We start from the raw sequence: 23238 nt of genomic DNA, 5'->3' as shown, positions 1-23238 counted from the left end.
CTATAATCGTCCAAGAAGTTCACCATGGTCAACTTTCTTGTGTATTTTTTTTTTCTGAGCTTCTCCCTGAGATCTTGAGCAAATACTCATTCTCTTCCCAAGTTGATTCCTTCTCTCTGTGGTTTCTCAGTAATTCCATTCCCCACATTCACCACACCAGCACGTCCTGAAACTGCTCTTTTCCAATTCTGACAGTCTCTAAACCCTGTCCAACCTTCTTCATATCATCCTCATTTACATAATTTCTGAAGTATCCTTCTTGACCTATCTCAACGCCTTTTAACCCCCTCTAAGCTGTCCATTATCTTTAAATTAAATTTTCACACAAATGTTTTGAAGCGCCCTTGTACATGCTTTTGCTTATGCTGGTCCATCTGCTGGGAATGCAAATTCTGATGCTAAAGTGGGTGGTTTTCTCAGAATCTCCTTCCCTGGACCTGGGTTGTGCATAGGGCCCCATAGCTACTTTGGCTTGGTTTTGACTGACTGACCAGTACTGCTCTGCCTAGACTGAGCAGGTAGGGTTCTTACATGAGTCCAGGTAGACTAATAAAATCCTCTGGGTTTGCCCCCCTTTTTTGCCTCCAGCAATCTGAGCTGTCAGCTGAAGATAGTCCAGAAAAATTAGGAGCTTCTCAGCTACAACGTCGGAAAATCATTTCCCTGAACAAGCAGATTGTGCAGAAGACCAAACATCTGGAAGAGGTTGGTAATTCTTTTTATAATTTTAGTTAAGTAAAATGAAACCATTCTTCAAAGAAGGGAGAAATTGGAGAAAAGATCTTGAATAATAATTAAAGAAGATTATAACAGGATAACATATGGCCCTTGGAATAAGGTAGCTGCTACCTGTTTTTCTAAGTAAAGTTTGATGTGAGTGCATGCGCACCCATTTACTTACCTATTATCTACGGCTGCTTTCAAGTTACAGTGGCAGAGTTAAGGAAATATTTGCACCAGAGGTCAAAGCACTTGCAAAGCCAAAAATATTTAATATTTGACCCTTTATAGAAAAAGTTTGCCAGCCTCTGCTGTGGAAGATCAGGTGGCAAGAGTAGTATTTATTAATTCACAGGTGTTTATTGAACACTACTGTGTGTTTGAAAGAAAGGCCTGGTGATCTACCTGTGAGGAATCAGCCTTGAAAACCCCATGGTGCCTGAGTCAGAATCAACTCAAAGACAACCAGTTCAGTTTACTGTAAGCTTGGCATTGAAGTAGGCTATGGGATGAGTGAAGCACACGTTAGTCCAGAATCTTACAGTCTTATAGGAAGACATCCACATACATCATCATTTAATTATGGCTGGTATAAGTGCTCAAAGAGAAGCCTAAGGAGCTGGAAGAATAGTTAATAAGGAGACCCAAACTGGCTTCAGGGCCTGGAAAAGTGGGTAAGAGTTGGCCAGATAGGAAGTCTGGGAGATGTGGGAGGTGATGTGGGGGTTTAAAGTTTGGACTTACGGAGCAAAATGAACAAAGACTTGGAACGGAATGGACTTGGCTGGTTTTAGTTTTATAGCTGTAACTTCATGAGAAAGACAGCTGGTCAGCAGAATGTGATCACACAGGACCTTCCAGGTCATGTTAAAGACAGTGGAGACCATTGGAGGGACTAAGTAGGGGAGATTTGTATGTTTCAGAAACCATTCTGTTTGCTGTGAAAGCATGAATTAATTGGAGATGGACAAATGTTCAGGGAGAACCATTAAGAGCCTGAGATGGTAGTCGACATGAATTGTGAACAGCTTTCCCTGGTGGCAGGGAAAGGCAGGAAACGGAGCTGTCTTTTTTTTTCCTCTCAATTTTATTTATGTTGTTAGGTTAAGAATATACACAGCAAACGTATGTCAGCTGCTTCACATTGTGACAGTTTGGTTAGATTCTTTGAGTTGTATAACCATTCTCTTCCTTTTTTCCTGAGTTGTTTTTTCCTCATTAACATAAACTCACTGCCTCTTAAGGTTCCTATCTAATCTTTCAAGTTGCTGTTGTCAGTTTGATCTTACATAAATAATTCTTAAAATGCATAGTGCTCAAAACAGACCTATTTTACTAGTCTAACGAGTCCTGGTGTGGTGCTGTGAGTTAATGTGCCAGACTGCAAAGCCATTTAAACTGCAGGTTGGCTGTTCAAGCTCACCAGTCGCTCCTCAGCAACCCTATACAGGGTCGCTATGAGTTGGAACCGACTCGACAGCACTTCACAACAACAGCAACAAGCTAAATTACGATGTTGCTCAGTGCTGTGGAGTCAGTTCCGCTCATAGTGACCCTGTATAGGATTTCTAAGGAGCAGCTGATGGATTTGAATTGCCAACTTTGTGGTTTGCAGTCTAGTGCTGATCATAAAATGCCATGTCAGGAGTCCAACTTACAATATTATTCAGTTATAAAGTTACTTTCGGGGATATTTGTAGTTTAAGGTTTAAAGATTATATCAGAGCAGTGGTTTCAGGGGTTCATCCAGCCTCAATAGTTCCAGAAAGGATAAAATCCAAGTATTTGACATTCTATTCTGCATTCTTCCCTTTTGATCAGGATTATTTTATGGAATCTTTAGCTAATCTTTATAATTTTAAGGTGGTTGTGGTTAAAGCATTTAATAATGTTTTTAATGTGTTGAGAATACCTTGTGTACATACGTACGCACACACAGTGCTACCTGTGTGATTTCTAGCAGATAGAATCATAGACTACTAGAAGTGGAAGGAATTTTAGAGACCAACTAGTCCAAAGGTGAGCAACCTTTTGTAGAAGGGAAAATTTTAGGGACAATAACAAAGTTTAGTGACAGCAATTTGTGGGGTTAAAACATTCCATATTAAAATGGACTTAATAAGTTGGCTGAGACAAAAGCATATATATATATATATTTTTTTTTTTTTTAATGTTTGTGAATTATGTGGTAGTTTACATGGGAGAACATTAGCTTTACATACATACAGTCTGACTCTTAACCACTACGCTACCAGAGTTCCTTCAAATAAGCCTGTTGTTGTTGTTATGTGCCGTGGAGTTGGTTCCGACTCATAGCGACCCTACACAGGGTTTCCGAGGCTGTAAATCTTTACGAGAGCAGATTGCCTCATCTTTCTCCTGTGAAAGAGCTGGTAGTTTGGAACTGCTGAACTTGCAGCTCACAGCTAGATATTGATTTAAAAGGAGCTCTGGTAGTGTAGTGGTTACGAGTCAGGTTCACAACTTCAAGGTCAACAGTTCGAAACTACCAGCCACTCTGCTGGAGAAAGATAAGGCTTTCTGCTCCCATAAAGATTTACAGCCTGAGAAACACTATATAGGGTTGCTGTGAGTTGGAAGCGACTCAATGACACACCACCACCACCACCACCACCACCTTCACGAGGCTTATTTGAGAAACATTCTAATCTTTTATTCCTTACATTTGTATAAAGCTTTAAGTTCATAAAAAGTGCATTCCTCCCTGATGAACAAGTTGACCTTTCTTTCCTTGGCCCTCCCCTGGGCTTGCCTCTGCTTTGGTTCTTTATTTTATGCTTATCCCCAGTTCACTGGTCCAGCTCCTTGACAGAAGGACCAGGTCACATTCACCTCTTTCTCCTGCACATTTCATTTGAGTAGAGTAGGCATGTGGTAAGTTTCAGGTGGGTAGGTAGGTGCAGGTGTGAGAGATGAGCAGGAAGGTGGGTGAAGCCGGTTAGAAAATACCAGGACACTACCCCAAGAGCTACAAGAGTTAAATCACTAGGATCTCAAGAGAAAAAGTAATTTTGACCATTAGAACTGGCATCTACAAACAGTAAAAATTGCCATTGCCCATATGATAGTTCACTTTGAAAAGAAAGAGCAGACTCCAGCTGCTTTTCCCTTTACCACTTTTGCTCTCAGCTTGAGTTGGCTTTTTGATAAGTCTTGTTGGAAGCCTACTAACTATAGATGCACAATTTAAAAATAACAATATCTGAAGGTGACATCAAGAAGGGGACAGGTCATTTTGAAATAATCACTGGTATAGAAGACGAAAATTCTCATTCTTAGTTTGTACACAGGTAATACCAAAGCATCTGCCACTTTTTCCCTTTTTAAAACATGTTCACAGTCCCTTTGAGCTTTTTAAGGTAAATCACAAATGTTTTCAATTTTCTAAAGATTCTTAGCACAAAGCTGGTAACATAGTAGGTTATGTTAAGGAGCTCTGGTAGCGTAGTGGTTACGAATCGGGCTGCGAACCTTACGGTCAGCGGTTCGAAACTACCAGCTGCTCCGCGGGAGAAAGATGAGGCTTTCTACTCCCGTAAAGATTTACACCCTCGGAAACCCAGTACAGGGTCGCTATGGGTCGGACCCGACTCGATGGCACTTAACAACAACAACAACCACCACCACCATACTTTGTTAAGAAAAAGGAACTTGACATTTTCAATATATCTTTTTATGTGAGCTTGTAACTTTTTATGTGCATATAATTTTGAGCAGTATTGGTAATTAATTTTCTTAGTGTTGCAGTCCTGTCTCCCTTTTTCTATCTGATATAATGTGGCAACCAGTCAGATTGTAGAATTCTTACTGCTGAGAGGCGGTTTGTATCCTGTGGATGGGCAAGCTGGTGAATTGAATTGATAGGCACCATATAGAAGAGTCAGCTAGACCTGAATTTGAATCCTGAATATATCAGTTTTCAGCTGAGACCTTAGTCAAGTAACCTACCCTCTGGGTCTTTATTTCCTCATGTGTAAAAATCAGAGTAATAATCTTTCATTTGATAGAAGGATTCAGATACACTTTTATTTATTTTTTTTTACATGTAAACCCAAAAAACCTGTTGCCAATGAGTTGATTCCAAATCATGATGACCCCATGAATGCAGAGTAGAACTGAGTTCCGTCAGGTGATCCAGATTATGACCTTTTGGATTTGATCACCAGACCTTTCTTCCAAGATGCTTCTGGGTGGTTGAAACCACCAACCTTGTAGTCCTGTCCTCAACTGTTGCACCCAAGACCAGCCTGCGTGATACATAGTTGGTGTTAATTAGGGTTCTTTTTGTTTTGTTTTCATTTATTATAAACCCGTCTAAATTGCTCATGTTTGCTGGGTTTAAATCTTTCTGAGATTCCATTTTCTCACCGTGAAGTAGGGGTACCACCTACATCTATGTTGCTGAGAGGATCATATGAGCAAATGTCTGAATATTTATTTCTTTTCAGTTGCAAGCAAGTCATGCCAACCTACGAGCCAAGTTCTGTGAAAGAAAGAAAGCTCTGACAGAGGTGAGAAGACTGTCCTTTCTCTCTGGCCCTTCGTCAGGTTCATCTTTGACCTGCACTCCTAATGGATGCTGCAAGTCATCGGTCTCTGAGGGAGATTGATCCTGCTCCCAGGGACTTCTAATACATATGGGGACCTAAGATAGTTCCATAGTAGTATGTGAGCAGGGCCATCAGGCTACCCACACTGCCATGCTCTAACACATTGGTGTTCTGCAGGAGTGGGGCAAGGCTTCCTGAGCAGGTGGGCAGCTGGCCTGATAGACAAGGAGGGGCCCACGGAAGAGCAGAAAAGGTCATGCACAATAAATGTTCCCTACTCCTTAGCTCCAACATGCTAAATTCCTTGAGAGTGAGATTTATTTTGGAAAGACAGGAGAACTACATGGTGCTGTGGGTTAGTGTGCTGGACTGCAAGGTCAGTTAGAACCGCAAGGTCAGTGGTTCAAGCTCACCAGCAGCTCCTCAGAAACCCTATACAGGTTTGCGTGGGAACCAGCTTGACGGCACTTAACAACAACATTGCCGGTTATCTCCTAGGTGGGGTGGGGAAGAGGGAGCCACAGAACAGCTTGGGGAAGGATAGGGTTACTAGAGCTTGGGTCATTTTCAGCTAGCACCCTTGGAAATTGTGTTTTTAACTTGTTTTTTGACTAGGTGACACATTCACATGGTTCAAAATTCAAAAGATACAGTGTATGCCTTCTCCTGTAACCCACCACCCAGCTGCCCTATTCAGAGGCAGCTGGTGAAATCAGTTTCTTGTGAAACTTTTCAGAAGTATTTTATGAATATACAAGCAATTACATGTATGTACTTTTTCTTTCCTTTATACACAGTTAGAAGCATTGTTGTGCTCATGGTCTTCTGCCTTAGTTATTTTTCCCTAACAGGTACTGGAGGTCATCCTTAGTGATATATATATGAACTGTTTTACCCTTTTTCTGTTTTATAGCTGTTTAAATTGCGTCTATAAAGAAACCCTCTGGGGTAGTTCACCCTTGTCCTGTAGGGTCACTGTCCAGCAGAATAGACTCAACAACAACATGGTTTGGTTTTATCTGCTTCAAGGTGGAGTTGTTCAGGATGATCTGAGATTTAAACCTATGTTCATCTGGCTCCATGTTATTGTTAAGTGCCATCAAGTTGGTTCTGGCTCATAGTGACCTTGTATAGCGTTTCCAAGGAGCAGCTGGTGGGTTTGAACTGCCAGTGTTTAGCTTAGTAGTCCAGTGCTTATTCTACTCCATAGCCACTCTTTAAGACCCACTTACTGCTGTAAACCACCTGCTCTTAGCATCACCTATGACCTCTCACTCATCTGCTGCAGCAATTTAAAATCATTGCCGAGGTTTCATGTATTTTCAGGACATGTCAGGAATGGTCTATTTTAACCTTTCTGTATTGTTCCTCCACTTCCATCCTCTTTCTTTTCTTGCACCTATTTTCTCAAATCTGTGGGATCAGCATTGGACTGCTAACCACAAGGTCGGTGCTTCAAACCCACCAGCTGCTCTGCATAAGAAAGAAGAGGCTGTCTGCTCCCATGTGGAGGTCATCTTGGCAACCCGATATGCAGCGTCACTGAGTTAGAATTGCCTCCGTGGCAATAGGTTATTCTCAGTGTACTGTGTCAGAAGGGTACGGATGTGAGCCAGGGTATAGAGAAAGCACTCATGTTTTTTTACATATATAATTGAGTCATAGTTTACATGGGAGAGCATCAGCTTTACTTACATTCATGCTATATAGTATTTCATTTCATTGCAATGATTACAAGCCCCTACATGCATTATCGTTCAACAGCATTTACTTCCAAACCCTCTTTTTTCTTCATTTTTTTTTTTCGGATGTACACTGACACACTCAGGAATATATAACCATTCAAACAACAAGAGTACACCCTGTAAACCTGTCCCCCAGCTGCCAGTACACAGCCCCTCTCCCTCCTTGAGTCTAGAGACCCCAGCCGCTCTGTCTCTCCTCGTCATTGTCTCTGCCTCCATCTCTGGCGTCTTTGCTTCTCTGGATAGGGTCCCACATTCCACTCTTCTCCCTTGGTGGTCCCAGGGCAAGAAACACTCATTCTTCTATTCCATCAACCCCCGAACAATAACGCCTCTATTCTCAATTGTAGTTAAAGAGTTACAGTGAGAAACTAGACAAAGAACAGGCAACCCTCGAGAAGATAGAATCCAAAGCTGATCCAAGGTAAGAGGTTTACACCTGCATTCATTTTCACTTTGAGAAAAGTAGCTTTGCCAATGTCTGGTGGTTTAATGTGAGTGAACACAGGGCTGAGGAGCCAGGGGTCACTGGTTCAGGCTCATACAGGCCCATTCATTTCTCTTGCTGGCCCAGCCTGCTGTGGTGTCTCCCTTCTGTGCCAGCGTGGCCCTCTTGGATCCCTATTGTGTAGGTGCATGCGGTGAGAGAGGCTGGGTTGCACTGAGTTAACCTTTCTCCAGTTTCTCTTTATGATTAGAAACACCACATTTTTGTTTTCTTTTTTAAAAAACTAAGTAACACATTCACAGGACAAAAGGTGTACCGGGGAATCTCCCTCCCACCCCTGCCCTTTAGCCACCCAGATCTCTCCCTTGGAGTCTGCTATTGCTGCCAGACTTTTCCCAGCACTCCTTTTAGCCTGTCTTCTTGGGAGTCAAGGTGTGTGTAGTCTTTTATTGCCAGGTTACAGCTGCTCCTATTCCTTCCTTCCAGTTCACTTGGCCTTTTTAGCACCAGACTCTTGGATGGTAAACCTTCTAGGTTTCACACATTAGAAGTAGATTATGAAATCATAAACAGTTTCAGGCCCAGAATCAGCAGTTGTGAGTTTAATGGGCATTTTAGTAAAGAACTACTACTTCTAAAACTAACCAGAAGCCTTTCTTCATGATACGGAACAAAGCACTGTCAGATACTAGACAATTTTATTATCAAATTAGTGCTTTTAAATGGCATTAAGCAACTTGTTTCCTGTTCAGAGTTGAAGTTAAAGACAGAGTTTGATACGTGCTGAGTACAAATGAGTAGTTGATACCAAGTATATTCTGTTCTGGTGTGGTGTTGTAGGGTAAGCACTGGACTGCTAACCAGAAGGTTGGCAGTCCAAACACACGAGTCGCTCCTTGGAAACCCTCTACAGGGTCACTTTGACTCAGAAACGACTCAGTGGCATCTGGCAACAACAAAATATCCAATTCATTTGGAACTCACTGGTGTTTTCGTCTTGGACGTGGCCTGATGGACTTGGATATATAAATGGACAGTAATGTCAGTTACAGAGAAGTTATCCTCTATGGGGGTCCTATCAGATACTCTTGGGGGAGACAAAGAAAATTAAAAAGGGAATCATTTTTTATCTGGGGACCCAGTTTTTGCTTTGATCCATAATATCATAATAGCCTGCCGCATGCCATGTTTTGGGCCTTTTCTCTTCAGTATCCTGCAGAACTTGAGAGCACTTGTGGCCATGAATGAAAATCTGAAAAGTCAGGAGCAGGAGTTCAAAGCACATTGTCGGGTAAGTGTTGATTACTGGTAGACATTAAAGCAGAACTCTTGTAAAATCTCAGGTTTGCCTCTGTGTCCTGATGGGGCATCCTGTATTCCTGTTGAATATTAAAAAGTAGATTAATCGAGCAGTCCCATGTCACTCATATATAGAACACTGTCATGGTCAGCACCGTCCACGGTTACCAAAAGTGAGTTAGATTAGTAACTGTATGTGCCAGACCCAAAGACTTGAGTGCATAGTCTAAACTACAGTGGTTTTCAAATAACAAATCTACATAAAAGCTGCATAAAGTTTTTTAAATAAGTCATATTTGGTTGACATATGGACTTTGTGAAAAGACTAAGGTTCTTGGCTCCTGCAAGTTCTTTAGGAACTGGGTTCCAGCAGTAGGTTATGGTAGACAGTGGGCTGGTGAGTTGTGGGGGAGGAGAGACAACTGAAACAGGAGACAGAAGGAAACTGGGCCTGACTTAAAGAAGGCTGGATGGCAAACGAAGGAGAAGGCGTGAACGAGGCAGTGCTTACTCCAGGCTGGCAGTTCCCTGGGTAAGCTGGATAGTAGGGAAGCCTAAGGCCTTGGAGGACAGGAAGCAGACCAGGCCCATTGGAACAAGCTCTAAACTACTTGCTCACTTGATTTCTCAGAGATTACTGCTTGCTTTAAAAAGAAAGGACCCTTTTGAACAAGATGCAGCTGGATGTATCCTTCTGAGGAAAAATTCTGAAAGTTGGGGGTTAACGCACCTAGTAACTAATGGATGTTTTGGGTCCACATAAACTCTTGGACTCAAGGATTTAGATATTGGCATCCAGTTACTAGCTTGTTTGAGTTGTGTTAACACTTATGTGGCTTTAAAGGAGGAGATGACACGGCTGCAGCAAGAAATTGAAATCCTGAAAGCTGAAGGAGCGCCAGGTGGAGATGGAAAGGTAAAGCCCCAATTACCCCTCATAGCCATCAGATGCTGTTATAAGACGAAATAGTGGCACGAGTTCTAAAGACTAGCCATACAGTCTGTTACTAAAAAGACTGACCTGGTCCTTAACATACACCTTTCCCAACTGGTTTTACCCCGGGATGGTTTTAGACTGCCGTCCCTCTGTGTTCTTTTCTTCTGAAGGGAAAGAAAGGCAACAATGGGTATGGATGGCAGCCACCCCAGACAAGAATGACCAAATTCTACAACTCTGGCTGCTCCCTGCATTCAGGGGAGAGATGTTTTCAGGAACCATCTGAACCCTGTTCCCCTGTCAACCTCGTCTAATTTTTTCTCCTTAACCCACTCTTCGCCTTCCACCCCTGCCAATTGATATACTCCAGTTCTAAACAGTAGCAATGAACACAAAAGCAGAGATAGTGTTGGTGTACCTGCAGAAATGCAGTAGTAAGGATGTAAGGACACTGTCTGATCAACTGGTTCTCTGAACAAGAGCTTTGATCTTTTGAGGACCTAGTAGGACTTTCCATTAAACATTAGATTAAAAACCAAGGATGGGGGATTATAGTCTGTCCTCTCACCAAGTAAGAGTGTAAGAATCCCTGCATTTCAGTTTTATCCTCTCCCACTCTTCAGAGGGTTATTGTGTCTCAAGGAGACCATGAGAGCTAGCCATGGCCATAGATCTCTTGGACCCTCTCCCTGTAAACCAGAGAACTTGAGTGAGGCTCAACAAGGGGAAGAGACTTGTCCAAGCCAAGCAATACCAGAGCCCTGTGCTCAGCCTGACACTCAGCACCATCTGTACCCTTGGGCTTTTGCCCTGCTACCTTCAACTGTGGCACCAAGGCCTGGGTGGTGCTACCTTCAGCTGTGTGAGCACTGCCAGAGCGAGTACAGGCTCCTGCCATGAAATGCAGGCCTACCCTGACGCTGGCCTCTCACGCCCTGCACTAGAACTTTAGACCCTGCAGGCTCATCAGTTGAGTCCGCCTCTTGAGTTTGTACGAGGTGCTTCAATAAAAGTTTGTGGACAATTCATCAACTTTTTGAAGTGCCCTCATACAGAGCACAGATGTTGAAAATCACCCCTGTCCCCTTAGCAATCACATCTTATTAGCGGAATTATTATTTATACTCACACAATTGCCATTTAGCTTGCCTAGTGTGACACTATAGGATCAGCACTGGACTGCGAACCACATGGTCGGTAGTTGAAACCCATCACCTGCTCCTAGGAAACCCTATTCAGGGTTGCTATGAGTCAGAACCAACTTAACGGCACTTAACAACAACAGTATGTAACTAAAGGAGTCTTGGTAGCATAGTGGATTACACACTGGATTACAAGGTCACATTCAAACTGGATTACAAGGTCACCAGTTCGAACCTACCAGTCACTCTACGGGAGAAAATTGAGGGTTTCTGCTTCCGTAAAGATTTACTGCCTCGGAAACTCTATACAGGGTCACTTTGAGTTGGAACTGACTCAGTGATGCACAGTCACCACCACCACCAGCATGTAACTAAAGGAGCCCTGGGTGGGGGTGCTATGGGATCAGCACTGGACTGCTCACTGCAAAGTCAGCGGTTCAAATACTCTATAGCTGTTCTACAGGGGAAAGGTGAGGCTTTGTGCCTCAGAAATCATATGATATTGTGAAATGCCATTGAGTGGGTTCCGACTCATAGAGTTCCTACTCAAGGAGCAGCTGGTGGGTTTGAACTGCCGACCTTGTGACTTGCAGTCCTGTGCTGATCCTACAAACCCACACAGGGTCACTATTAGTCAAGACCGACTTAATAGCATGGTTTTGGTTTTTGAGGTTCTAGTAGGATAAACACTCGACTGTAAGGTCACTCTGAACCACAGAGTCGGTATTTCAAGCTTACCAGCTGCTTCTCGGAAACCCTATACGGAGTTGCTGTGAGTTGAGACCAACTGGACGGCACTCAACAGCAGTGTTGACAGTTGAGAGCAATCTAAAATCTTAGCTGCACTTCCGAGGAGACCTCTGTTTCTATCCCACTCCCAAGGCCCACCCACTGTTTATTGTTGTTTGCTCCTTTCAGACCCTGGCCGGTGGAGAGCTGCATGGTGACCTGAGTCCTGCCATGACTCATAATGTAGGTACCTGCCCTTTCTCTGGACTGTTGCTGTTCCCTGGGGTAAGAGGAACACTCCCTCATACCAGTTGCCTGCTTGAATTTTCTCCATTGCTACCTCCTCATCTGCTGGCTCCTTCAGAGGGAGTTGGCATGATCTGCCTCACCAAGACCCTAAGATGGAGGCAGGATCACCCCAAGGACAAGGCCACTGTTGTGATGGGGTTTTCTCCAGGACAGTGTTTGGGAAGAGAACGGGTGAGACCTACATTGGCCCCACATCTGCTCACAGCCCAGAGACTTTTAGGGGGTTTAAGGGAGTGCCTAAGGAAATACATCTCTCTTTCTTGGGCACAATAAAGCAAAGATAATAAACAGGTTTGGCTGTGTTGGCCTTCACAGGTAGCCAACTCTGCTGTTTCTGTATGGAAATGAACCAGCCTGCTGTGTTCAGTAAAACTTTTCATTGCAAAGATTGGCTGAAAGCAAATTTGGCCCGAGGGCTGTAGGGCTTAGCTCAAAGGCCTTAGCTTGCTAGCCCGTGTTCTGAGGTAAACCAGTGTCCCCAGTCCCCACTTTTTCTAGGGGAGAGAAGAAACCTCCACCTTCAAATATATAACAGAGACTCTTTATTAAGTCTTAAACAGGAGTAAACACAAGACAAAGGCAAACATAGATCACACAGGGGAGGGAAGCTTTAGGCGCCATGATGAGTTTCCAGAGTTCCACCTCCCCTTAGTGAGCTTTTATAGGGCACAGGTAACATTTCACAACAACAAACAACAGATAACAAAGGCATCGCCTCCCACAACCACACCTGATCTGATAGCAGTAGCCCTGCATCTTGCTCACATCTGCTCCTGGCAGCCTAAGAAAAGCAGGGAGGGGCCTTCTGCATATATTAAAGCTTACAGTCTCTGAGGCCACCACTAAAGGGTGAGTCTAGGACTCTGCCTGAAACCCACTGTCAAAGGTGATTGATGTGCTCAAGAAAAACTGACATCTGAACCTTAAACTTAGACACAAGATGGAATTAAACTCTGCCTGACTGGAGTCATTCACAGGCAAAAAGCTTTTAGATTTCATATTCTACAGCATTTGCACTCTTAACAAACTTTCATGAAAAAGAAAAGGATGAGAAGAGAAGCAGCAATGCCCATCAGCTTTTGCCTCCTGAACAGGTTTCTATTCCCTTTGTGTCTTGGTAAGCTCCTAGAAGAATGAATGAGCGTTAGGTCTAACCCAGTGAATGTGTCTGCAGCAATGTGTGTGCCCCTGTGTGCATACACTAGCAGAGGCTGCAAAACAAGAGCTGTTTTTAGTTACCTTTGACTTGGCCACTGACTCATGGTAACCCTCTGCACAAAGGGATTAGATCCATAGGGTTTCATTGCCTGATGTTTTTGAAGTATGTCCATACTAAGGCATCTCCTAGTATGTCTTAGTCTGGAAACTGCTGAATCTAGCACTCTCACGGAACTCTGCTATTCAGCAGCATAGTAACACAAAAGCCTCCACTAATACACAAGTGGTGGCTGGATCCGAAGTCCATCAGCCAGGAATCAAGCCCAGATCTCTCACTCAACCACGAAGTGTCTCTCTGTTCTTTAAATAAGTGTTGAACAAAAGAACATTCTTTGTATTTCTGTTTCAGCTACATAGTTACCACATGACTGCTGAGCACTTAAACTATGACTGATGTAACTATAAATTGATGGGGGTTTTTTGCATTTTGTTGTTGTTGTTAAGTACCATGCAGTCGGTTCTGACTCGTAGTGACCCTGCACAAGGTTTCTGAGGCTGTAAATCTTTATGGGAACAGAATGCTTCATCTTTCTCCTGCTAGAACTGCTGGTAGTTTCGAACTGCCGACCTTCAGGTTAGCAGCCCGATTCATAACCACTACGCTACCAGAGCTCAACTCCTTTTTGCACTTGAGTTACTGTAAATCTAAATAGCCATTATGGCTAGTAGCTATCATATTGGACAGCATAGCTCTAAATACAAGAGAGGATAAGTCAAAAAGTATTACTTCTAGGATTCCAGTTCATACATTTACAGATTGATTCCGAACAGAACATATTTAAATATGTCTCAGGTCAGTGGATGACTACAGTCAAGTTCTCTCAGTAATACACTTGTCCTAGTGTCATTTGGGTGCCTCCAAAAAAAGGTCCAATCAAAATAGTAACTTCTGAAGAGATTGCTGCATCAGTTAAGTTCAAGACAGAGACGGTTACAGCAACTGTTTATTTCTGGTCCCTCCAAGGATACAGAAGGGCAATTATGGGGGCTTATTGTTCTTGTTAAGGAGCTCTGGTAGCGTAGTAGTTACTTGTCAGGCTGCCAACCTCAAGGTCAGCAGTTTGAAACTACCAGCGGTTCCGCAGGAGAAAGATGAGGCGTTCTGCTCCCATAAAGATTTACAGCCTTAGAAACTCTGTGCAGGGTCACTTTGAGTCAAAACCGATTCCACAGTACTTAACAACAATGTTGTTGTTAAGGAGCTCTGGTAGCATAGTGGTCATGAGTTAAGCTGCTAACCTTAAGGACAGCAGTTCGAAACTACCAGCGGTTCCGCGGGAGAAAGATGAGGCGTTCTGCTCCCTTAAAGATTTACCACCTCGGAAATCCTACATAGGATCACTATGAGTTGGAACCAATACCACCACCACCACTCACCATTGTTGTTGGTAAGAGCTGTTGAGTCAGTTCCGACTCTTAGTGACCCTGTATAGGGTTTCCGAGGAGTGGCTGGTGAGCTTGAACCTTGCAGTTCAAACCGATCTTGTGGTCCAGTGCTTATCTTACAGTGTCAACACCAGGACTTAATTAGGATGAGATTGTAAGAAAATAAAAAGTTGCATTGGTGAGAAAGGCCAGGAAAGTTGTGCTTAGGATTTTTTTCTCCATCACACTGCTTGCTTATTTTTCAAGGTAGCAAGAACTGTCTTATAAGAATATTTTACCCCATCTGCCCTACAGCTCTGATCTTGCCCCATCATACTTCTTTTTTCCCCCAAACTCATAGTCCATTTCAAAGGAACACAATTTGAGTCCCTTGTTTTGATGTGGTACATTCGAAGAATGCAGAATTCTTCAGGTATAGAAACATTGAAGTGTATAAGCCTACATGGAGAGTATGTTGAGAAACAGTGCTTCACAGTTTTGATATTTTTGTTTAGTTAAGATTTCTGTGATTTTGTAGCAATACTTTTTACTAAATCTCCTAGGAAGTAAGCGGAGCAATACCTCCAGACATTGAGACATACACAGCAAAGTCTGTAACTCATGATTTTTCTCCTTGTTGTTATAGTTTGTGGGGGAGGAAAGGTGTGGAGGTAACTTGAGAACATTCCATTTATCTTGGACCCCAGAAGGAAGAGTTGTTATAAAGTGATGTAAAAGGGTGTCAGTGGTTTATATGACTTAGGATCCAGACCCTAAACTCAGTCATTTGAGAAAAGAAATTTGGGTGCTCAAGATTGGGAGGGATGGGATAAAACTATATTCAATTTTGAAAGACTTAAGAATGAAAGTATAAGGAGCTCTGGTAGCGTAGTGGTTACGAATCGGGCTGCTAATCTCACGGTCAGAAATTTGAAACTACCAGCTGCTCCGCAGGAGAAAGATGAGGCTTTCTGCTCCCATAAAGATTTACAGCCTCGGAAACTCTGTGCAGGGTCGCTTTGAGTTGGAACCGACTCCATAGCACATAACAACAACAATGAAAGTGTCCTATTCCTGGATAACTCTGGCCTTTTCCAATTTTTAGGAAGATCTTGACAGGCGATATAGTATGGAGAAAGAGAAACTTTACAAAATCCGTTTACTACAGGTGAGTAAAAAAAACAAGAACCAAGAAGTGGGGAAAATACAGAAATGCGCTTAAGGTAAGTATGACTGTCCTATGGTGGATCTAGAAAGTTTCAGTATCTGAGAGCAAGAGAGACTTGGGATAGGCTTCTGTTGACTAGTCTTTCATTTGCTGATTTCACCTATAGATAATAACAAGTACCCTTCATTGACCTGTTACAGTCATCTCAGTCAGGTCCTCCGCCACGTGAGGGGAGTTGTTAGTAGCTTGTTTTTTGTTTGAAGATATTGACTCTAATGGGTGAAGTTCTTGCCAAAAGTCATGTTTTAATAAATACAAGAGCTAGGTTACAAGTTCCAGTGTTCTTTTCAAGTAGTTTTGTCTAATAATAAGTGCCTACTGGGCTTCTTTAACTGTCTTAATAACACTGGGATGGTGTGGGGGTAAGAATGTCATCAAATATGGGAGACGTAAGGGTTTCTTTTCTTTTTTAGGTCTTAAGCTAACTTAGAATTAAAATAAGATTTTAAACACCTTACTTTGCCAGTACTTGGCTCATGAGAGCAGTTAACCCTTTGCACCACCCAGGGACTTTTGAGAGAATGGTGAAAGATTAAGGAAGCCAGAAGCTGAGAATTTTTCTGTTTCCCAGAAAAGGTCTTTGGAAACTGGTAGGAACTGCTTCCGAGGGGTTATGGGGAGAAGCCTGATTTCTGTCAGCTGGGAGATGACTGGTGGGGAAGGACAGGAGCCCCAGTGGACACAGCTCATGGGAGGAAAAGAGGTGGTAGCAGACGGGCAATGAGATTTAAGGGAGGGTTGTTTTGGGAAGGACTTGAGCATATTTAAATGCTGTCAAAGGAGTAGATCCTTATGTGTAAAGGTTTCTGAAAAATACTCAGAATCAGTTCCTGTAGGGCAGATAGCCCTGGCCAACAGGAAAAAATGCATCTCTCCTAACCCCGGGAGCCAGAGACCCTATTTTGGCCTTGGTTGCAGGAGCTGATGGTGAGTTAGAGATCAAATTATCTGCTACACATGCCGCTGAATGGAGCAGGGAGATTGAGAGGACATGGGGATAGAAGAAAGACAGCTCAGAAGGCCCACCGGGTTCTGAGACCAGCTGTGGGTCTGGAGGCAGTATATGGGCTAAGGACTTCTGCCTCCTGCTGGGGAAGGCAGCGGATGTATCCTCAGAGCCCAGGACTGCTCCACCCCACACGGAGCAGCAGTGTCAACCAGTGCAGTCAGTGGGGCAATTGGACCAAGACCCCAGTCTGTGGAAGGGAGGTAATGTTGGGAAGGTATCTTAGAAGTAAACTGTAGGGACTTTTCAATTAGTCTAAGGGATTTAGAGTTTACATGGTGGTGCAGAGTGACATCTGAGAACATTTCTTTATTTCCTGGTGCCCCCATCTGGATGTGGTATAATCAATCACGTGTCCTTCGTGGTATGATAGGCTGGCTGGGGGCTCTGTCCTCCTAAGCCCTTCATTGTCACAATTCAGAATCTCCTTTCCTTTCCCACAAATTTGATGCTCTCCATGATTCTAGTTCACAGCCATGGCTCTTCCTATGTGCCCATCAAAACCTGGGAGGGTGGGATACCAAGCTTGCACACTGGAGGGATGCTTGGGCTCAGGTGGGCCGGGGCCATATTAGGGCTTGCTTTGTAAGGCCTTTAACCACACTGTGCTGTCTATTGCTCCTGTGTCCGCATTTAGGCTCGACGAAATCGAGAAATAGCAATTTTGCACCGCAAGATTGATGAAGTGCCCAGCCGAGCAGAGCTAATACAGTATCAGAAGAGATTCATTGAACTCTACGGCCAAAGTAGGTGCATTCACCACTAACAAGCTCTTGGGGCTGGCCCTGCGAGGGACCGGAGGCAGCAAGGGGCTTTGTCCATGGGAATGACAGGTGGTAGCTGCATCACTGTTCAGTCTGTGAATGCCACCACTGGGAAAGGCTTCGTTCCTCAGAGCCGTACCCACTGGTGGGTGGCCCAGAATCCTGGCAGCAGCACTGCAGGGCACTCTTAGAAAATAACATTTTGAAACATTTTGAACCAGAACTTCTCGTGGTCGGCCAGTCCTCTTTCCAACTTTACATGAAGCATCTCTATACTGTACCTCCCTTATCGTTGCTCTGTTTTCCTGATGTGGCCCAGGAGAAGAGAGGCTTTTCCTGGTATGACCCAGCCTTTAGCTGCCTGGGAGTCCCTGAGTGATCCAGGAGTGAGTCTCCTCTGTTTGACGTCAGTGAGCAGATCTCATCAGGCTCAGAACGGGCCTCAGAACTCTTCCCTGTCCTGTTCAGTATCAGACTGCTCCTGCCAGTATCTGTGCTTTCAGCACATCCCAGCTCAGTATCCATGAGCTAGCCTGCAGTCCCTCCTCCGAACCCTCAGCCACACATCTTCTTGTGCTGCTGCTCTCCCTGCTGACAAATCTCTAGGAGCAACTCAGGGCCCAAGAGGAAACCTCTCTCCTTACAGTGCCTTAGATCTCCCCTCTTCAGCGAGGCAAGGCCCCCTTCCTGAGCTCTTCCAGCCCTCACTCTAGCCTCCCGAGTCTGTGCACTGCCTCAAGGCATGCTGAGCACTTTCACATCTGAGGCCTTCACCCATCCTGTGTCCTGGGATACCTCTCCTTGGTTGGATCCTTCAAGATCTAGTGCAGTTATCTTCTGTATATGACTTGTCATGGGCCTTCAGGCAAGAACAAATCACCACTCTTGCATGTCCCCTGAACTCCTCCAAATCAGCAGGTATAAGACTAAATCCAGCTTGCCTTCCCCAAGTTTGTGCTGCTTACCATTCTCCTCTCATTTGTGATATCATTATTAAGCCAAGCTGGATACTTCATGGTCATCTCTGACTCACACTTACTCTCCCAGTTCTCTTTCTTAAAGCTTTCAAATCTCTTTTCTGCACTGTTGCTGTCACTTGCTCAACTCTGCCCAGGGTCTCATTCCTTCTCTATACTCTTATCTCAGAGATATACTGCCAACATAAATTTGATCATCTTATACGCTTGTATTCTGGTAGCGTAGTGATTATAAATCAGGCTGCAAACCTTAAGGTCAGCAGCTCGAAACTACCAACTGTTCCGCGGGAGAAAGATGGGGCTTTCTGCTCCCGTAAAGATTTGCAGGGTCACTCACTATGTGTCGGAACAGACTCGACAGCACTTAACAGCAACAACAACATTACTCATAATATACAGTAAACCATAAACCAAACTCACTGCCATCAAGTCAATTCTAACTCACAGCAACTCTAAATAGGGTTCCAAGGCTGTAAATCATTAGAGGCGCAGAAAGCCTCATCTTTCTCCCATGGAGCGGCTGGTGGGTTTGAACTACCGATCTTGCAGTTACACCACCACACAGCAGTCTTTTTAATATCCAGTGTCTCCCCATAGCTTCTTGGACAATCTTGGAAGCTTAAATATTTTTAACAAAATCCTGTGTAGGCAGGCCTCGGGTAAACATCCACCTTGCCCCACCTCCACTCGGTGCTGCCCCTCTTGTGCATCTGCACCCTGGCCCCCGTCCAGAGTGCCATCACCTTGTACTTCCCAGGTGTCACACACCAACTCTCCTTTCAAAATCCAACTAACTCAGACTTAGCCCTGAAGGATTGGCCTCTCAGTCATCCTTCCTGGTTCAAGCTTAAGCACCGTCCTTATTTGAAGATCCAGAATTTTGCTCCTTCACGTGTCTTCCTCCATCATCCTGACATTTAACATGGTCCTCATATCTTATTAGATATCAGATACAGGTAACAATGACCGTTTCTTAGCAGAAAATTGTTTCTATCTGAACTTAAATTTTTCCCCTTAATTTTCTAGCCCTACTTGCTTTAAAGCTTCAGCTATAATACCTTACTTCATTATGCTTCACAGAGTGAATCTCACAGATATAAAAGTCCCTTTGATGAGGACTTGTTAAATACCAAAAATATATCCAACCAGTTGCACCAAAATACCTGCATCGCATTTTGCCTTTGTTTTAATTATGGAATATCCACAACCCTCACCTAGTCCTTGACCTAAATGGGGTAAGGATAGCAGACCCATTCCTGGGCAGGTAAGCTAAAAGTTGGCCAGGGTATTGATGGCAGTGGTTTTCTACTTTGACTACTTGGTATAACCTGAGTTCCACCTCTAGGAATTCTCATTGAATTGCTCATGAAAAATTTAAAAGCTTTCCAGGTGCCTTTGTTTTTAAGCTAAGATTAAGTGCCATTCATGGTTCTAAAGCTTTTGGTGATTTACATACAAGTTGGACACTTTGGGGACATTTTGAAACTGTTACATGATGATAAAACTTAGATTACTAGCATCTATTTATTACATATGTACAGCAAATAGCCCCATCCCGTAGTTGAGCTTCACAGTATGAGGGTGACATAATTATTACTGGTTAATAAAGTTAAAAGTTAACTGATGGATTTAAAGAACCAGGTATAAGTGTTAACGGCAGTTGTCAGAGAAAACCAAAAGTGCTCACAGTCTTTCTGTTCTCTGTCTTTGCGCTGCTGCTTCTCCTCTCCACCCTGGTGCTCCAGACCCTGTGGACCAGGAGCAAGGGTGAAGTGAGAAGCCAGGCTTCACTGTATCATGCGCCGCCAGTGTCTAGTAACCACTTAGCATCAGGGTCTGTGTTGTTGTTAGTTGTTGTCAAGTGAGCAGACTCATGGCAATGAAACATTCCCCAGTCCTGTGCCATCTTCATAATCATGGGATGTACTGGAGTCCATTGTTGCAGCCAACCTAGGTGCCCATCTCTCAGCACAGTTTAAGATAGTATTCTATCATGATCCATTGGGTTTTCATTAACTAATAATTAGGAATAGATTGCCGGGACCAGGCCTTTCTTCCTATTCTGTCTTAGTGTGGAAACTCTGCTGAAACATTTGCTCTGTGTAGTTACTGTCTCAAGTTCTGTAGTACTACTATAACAAATACCACAAGTGAATGGCTTTCACAACAGAAGTGTATTCTCTAACAACTTGGGAAGGTAGAAGCCAGAATTCAGTGCACCAACTCTGGAAAAAGATCCTTGTCCCCATTCAGCATCTGTAGGCCCAGCCGTCCTTGGTGATCTCCATGTGTGTCGGCATCAGTCTTCCCCTGGATCTAGGAACTTCATGGTGCCGGGACTCCAGGTCTAAAGGACACACTCCACTCCCAGCTTTTCTTTCCTGGTGGTAGTAGGTCCCTGCGAGCTCTGCTTGCTTGTTTAATGTATTATCTCTCAAGATAAGCCTAAACCTGTAGATTGCATCTGGCCTTGTTAATGTCATAGAAGGCTGTAGTCACCTTATTTGCATAATCCATAATCACTTAGTTTGCTAAGTGTATTGACAAATCCCTGCACAGTGCACACCAATCACAGGGCAGGCTACAGCCAGAGCCAGACAAAAAATATCAAACCAAATGGTTTGCAGTTTAGCCAGAAAATGTAACAAACCCTCTGTGGTAGAAAAGCAGGGCTAAGGGAGAAATCTCTCCAGGTGTTTCTTCCAAAGAACCAAGGCAAAAAGCCTTCATAAATGAATTTCAATATACCTTGATATGATAGGGAAGATCTTCCTTCCGTGCTTAGTTGTGTGCACAGGGATAGAAAGAGAATTCGTATCTATTAGGCATGTATTCTGCTATATGAATATAGGCAGATGATGTAGCTAGCAGATATCTTTGAGGGACTGTTTATAGGTCTTAAGTGGCACAGTGGTTCGAGTGGTTAGAGTTGTTCATTCAAACCCACCAGCCACTCTGCAGGAGGAAGATGTGACTATCTCCTTCTGTAAAGATGTACAGTCATGAAAACCCTATGGCACAGTTCTATTCTCTCCTATGGGTTGCTGTAAATCAAAGTCATCTTGTAGACAGTGGGTTCGAGTCCTGGGGGTGTGGCGGGAGACTTGGGTTATTTCTTTATTCATGTATTGATTCCTTTGCATTTACAGTTTCAGCAGTCCACAAAGAAACCAAGCAGTTCTTCACTTTATATAATACCCTTGACGATAAAAAGGTGTATTTGGAAAAAGAGGTAATAACATTTATTAACTAAAAATCATTTAATTAGATGTGTTGTGCTCCTTGGGAAGTCCAAGTGAACTTGATGTCTGGGATACATCCGGTTTAGATGGAAGGAACACCTATTATTACATGTTTGGTCAGAAAGTGCCCATTTCTAGGGAGCTCGCCCTGTATGGGGTGAAGTGAAGCCTGGTAATAAGTAAGCCTTTATGGTGCCGTGTGAGAAAGGCCACGGTAAAAGTAAAAATAATGGAAGCCTTTTGGGGATGGTCCCGGAAGCAGTGAAACTAGTGTGAGTTTTAAAGGAAGGAACCAGTCAAATGAAATGGGGATGGGGGACTGGTCATACTTCATGTAGGGAATTACCTGTTTCATCAGTGGTGGCACAAGCATGGACAAAAGGAATATAAAATTCAAAGGAGTTAACGTGGGCTCTGACACCGCTCCCCTACCCCTCCTACTGCTCTGTGATTCTCTCATGGGAGTTAAATCTGTTCATGATTTAGGGCTCCCCTAAAGTGACTGGAGACAGTTGTATAGCTATGTTTAAAAAAATAATAAAAAATTCTGACTGTGGCAAACCAGTACAGTGGAGAAAGCATGACCTTTAGATTTGGACAGATTTGTGTCTCAGTTTAGCCTCATTGTCCTCACCTGTAAAATCAGGGTGATTCCTGCTCCGTTCATGTAATGATGGTAAAGACAGAATGAGGAGATGGCTCTAAGGTCCATGCACCTGGTAGATCCTTAGTGCATAGTAGTTCTTACTCACCTCCTTAGGTCCAGGTTGACAGGGGAATTTTTCGTTTTATCCTCACCCTGCGGGCTACATTAATTACCATTCGAGTTAGAATAATAATGTAAGTATATGTTACACCTGAACCCACATTGAAGAAACTGTAATTATTATCACCTTCATTGTCTGTTGGCAGTCAAATAAGAGAAAATCTCCCCTGCTGGCACAGTGCTAGCCAGAAGGCCATTATTTTAGTCCCAGCAGCCACTCTGAGAGGAAGCTGTGACCATCTGCTTCCATAACAGATGTAGTCAGTATGAGCTGGAATATACTTGATGGCAGTGGTCTAGTTGTTATTGCTGCAGTTAAGTGCCTTTGAGTCGGTTCTAACTTACAGCAACCCTGTATAGGTTTTCAGAGGAGTGGCTGGTAAAGTTGAATCGCTGATCCTGTGGTTCAAACCGACCTTACAATCCAACACATTAACCCATAGCACCAGATGGGGGATTTGTTATTAGAGGATATTTCTTAAGGAGAAACCATGGTGCAGTGGGTTAGTTGTTGGGCTACTAACCACAAGGTTGGCAACTGCTCTACAAGAAAATGATGAGACTCATTGTTCCCAAATAGATTTCTAGCCTAAGAAGACCCTCTGGAGCAGTTCTGTTCTGTCCTATAGGGCCACTGGGAGTGCTTTTGTTGTTTTGGTTTGGTTTTCCATCCGGAAGTATAGAACCTTTACATTCATTGTGAGGGCACAGTAATGCAACCCCCGAAAGGCAACAAGGTCCCATTGCTGTTTAATCCGCTGCTGACAAGATG

General features: G+C 43.6%; 1 protein-coding gene across 1 annotated transcript in view; it reads left to right on the top strand.

Moving 5' to 3' along the window:
• CCDC93 (coiled-coil domain containing 93) overlaps window positions 1-23238 on the top strand; it is a 105039-nt gene that overhangs the window by 68196 nt on the left and 13605 nt on the right. Inside the window, exons 11-19 of the mRNA XM_006868740.1 lie at window positions 589-705; window positions 5190-5252; window positions 7387-7460; window positions 8694-8775; window positions 9628-9699; window positions 11781-11834; window positions 15589-15651; window positions 17355-17463; window positions 21608-21690. Of these exons, the coding sequence (XP_006868802.1) occupies window positions 589-705; window positions 5190-5252; window positions 7387-7460; window positions 8694-8775; window positions 9628-9699; window positions 11781-11834; window positions 15589-15651; window positions 17355-17463; window positions 21608-21690 (717 nt within the window). The remainder of the gene's footprint in view (window positions 1-588; window positions 706-5189; window positions 5253-7386; window positions 7461-8693; window positions 8776-9627; window positions 9700-11780; window positions 11835-15588; window positions 15652-17354; window positions 17464-21607; window positions 21691-23238) is intronic.

This window comes from Chrysochloris asiatica, unplaced genomic scaffold, assembly GCF_000296735.1.
Source record: "Chrysochloris asiatica unplaced genomic scaffold, ChrAsi1.0 scaffold00123, whole genome shotgun sequence".
NCBI classification, from domain to species: domain Eukaryota; kingdom Metazoa; phylum Chordata; class Mammalia; order Afrosoricida; family Chrysochloridae; genus Chrysochloris; species Chrysochloris asiatica.
The sequence above is the reverse complement of the archived record's forward strand: the minus strand, read 5'-3'. Positions and strand labels throughout refer to the sequence as shown.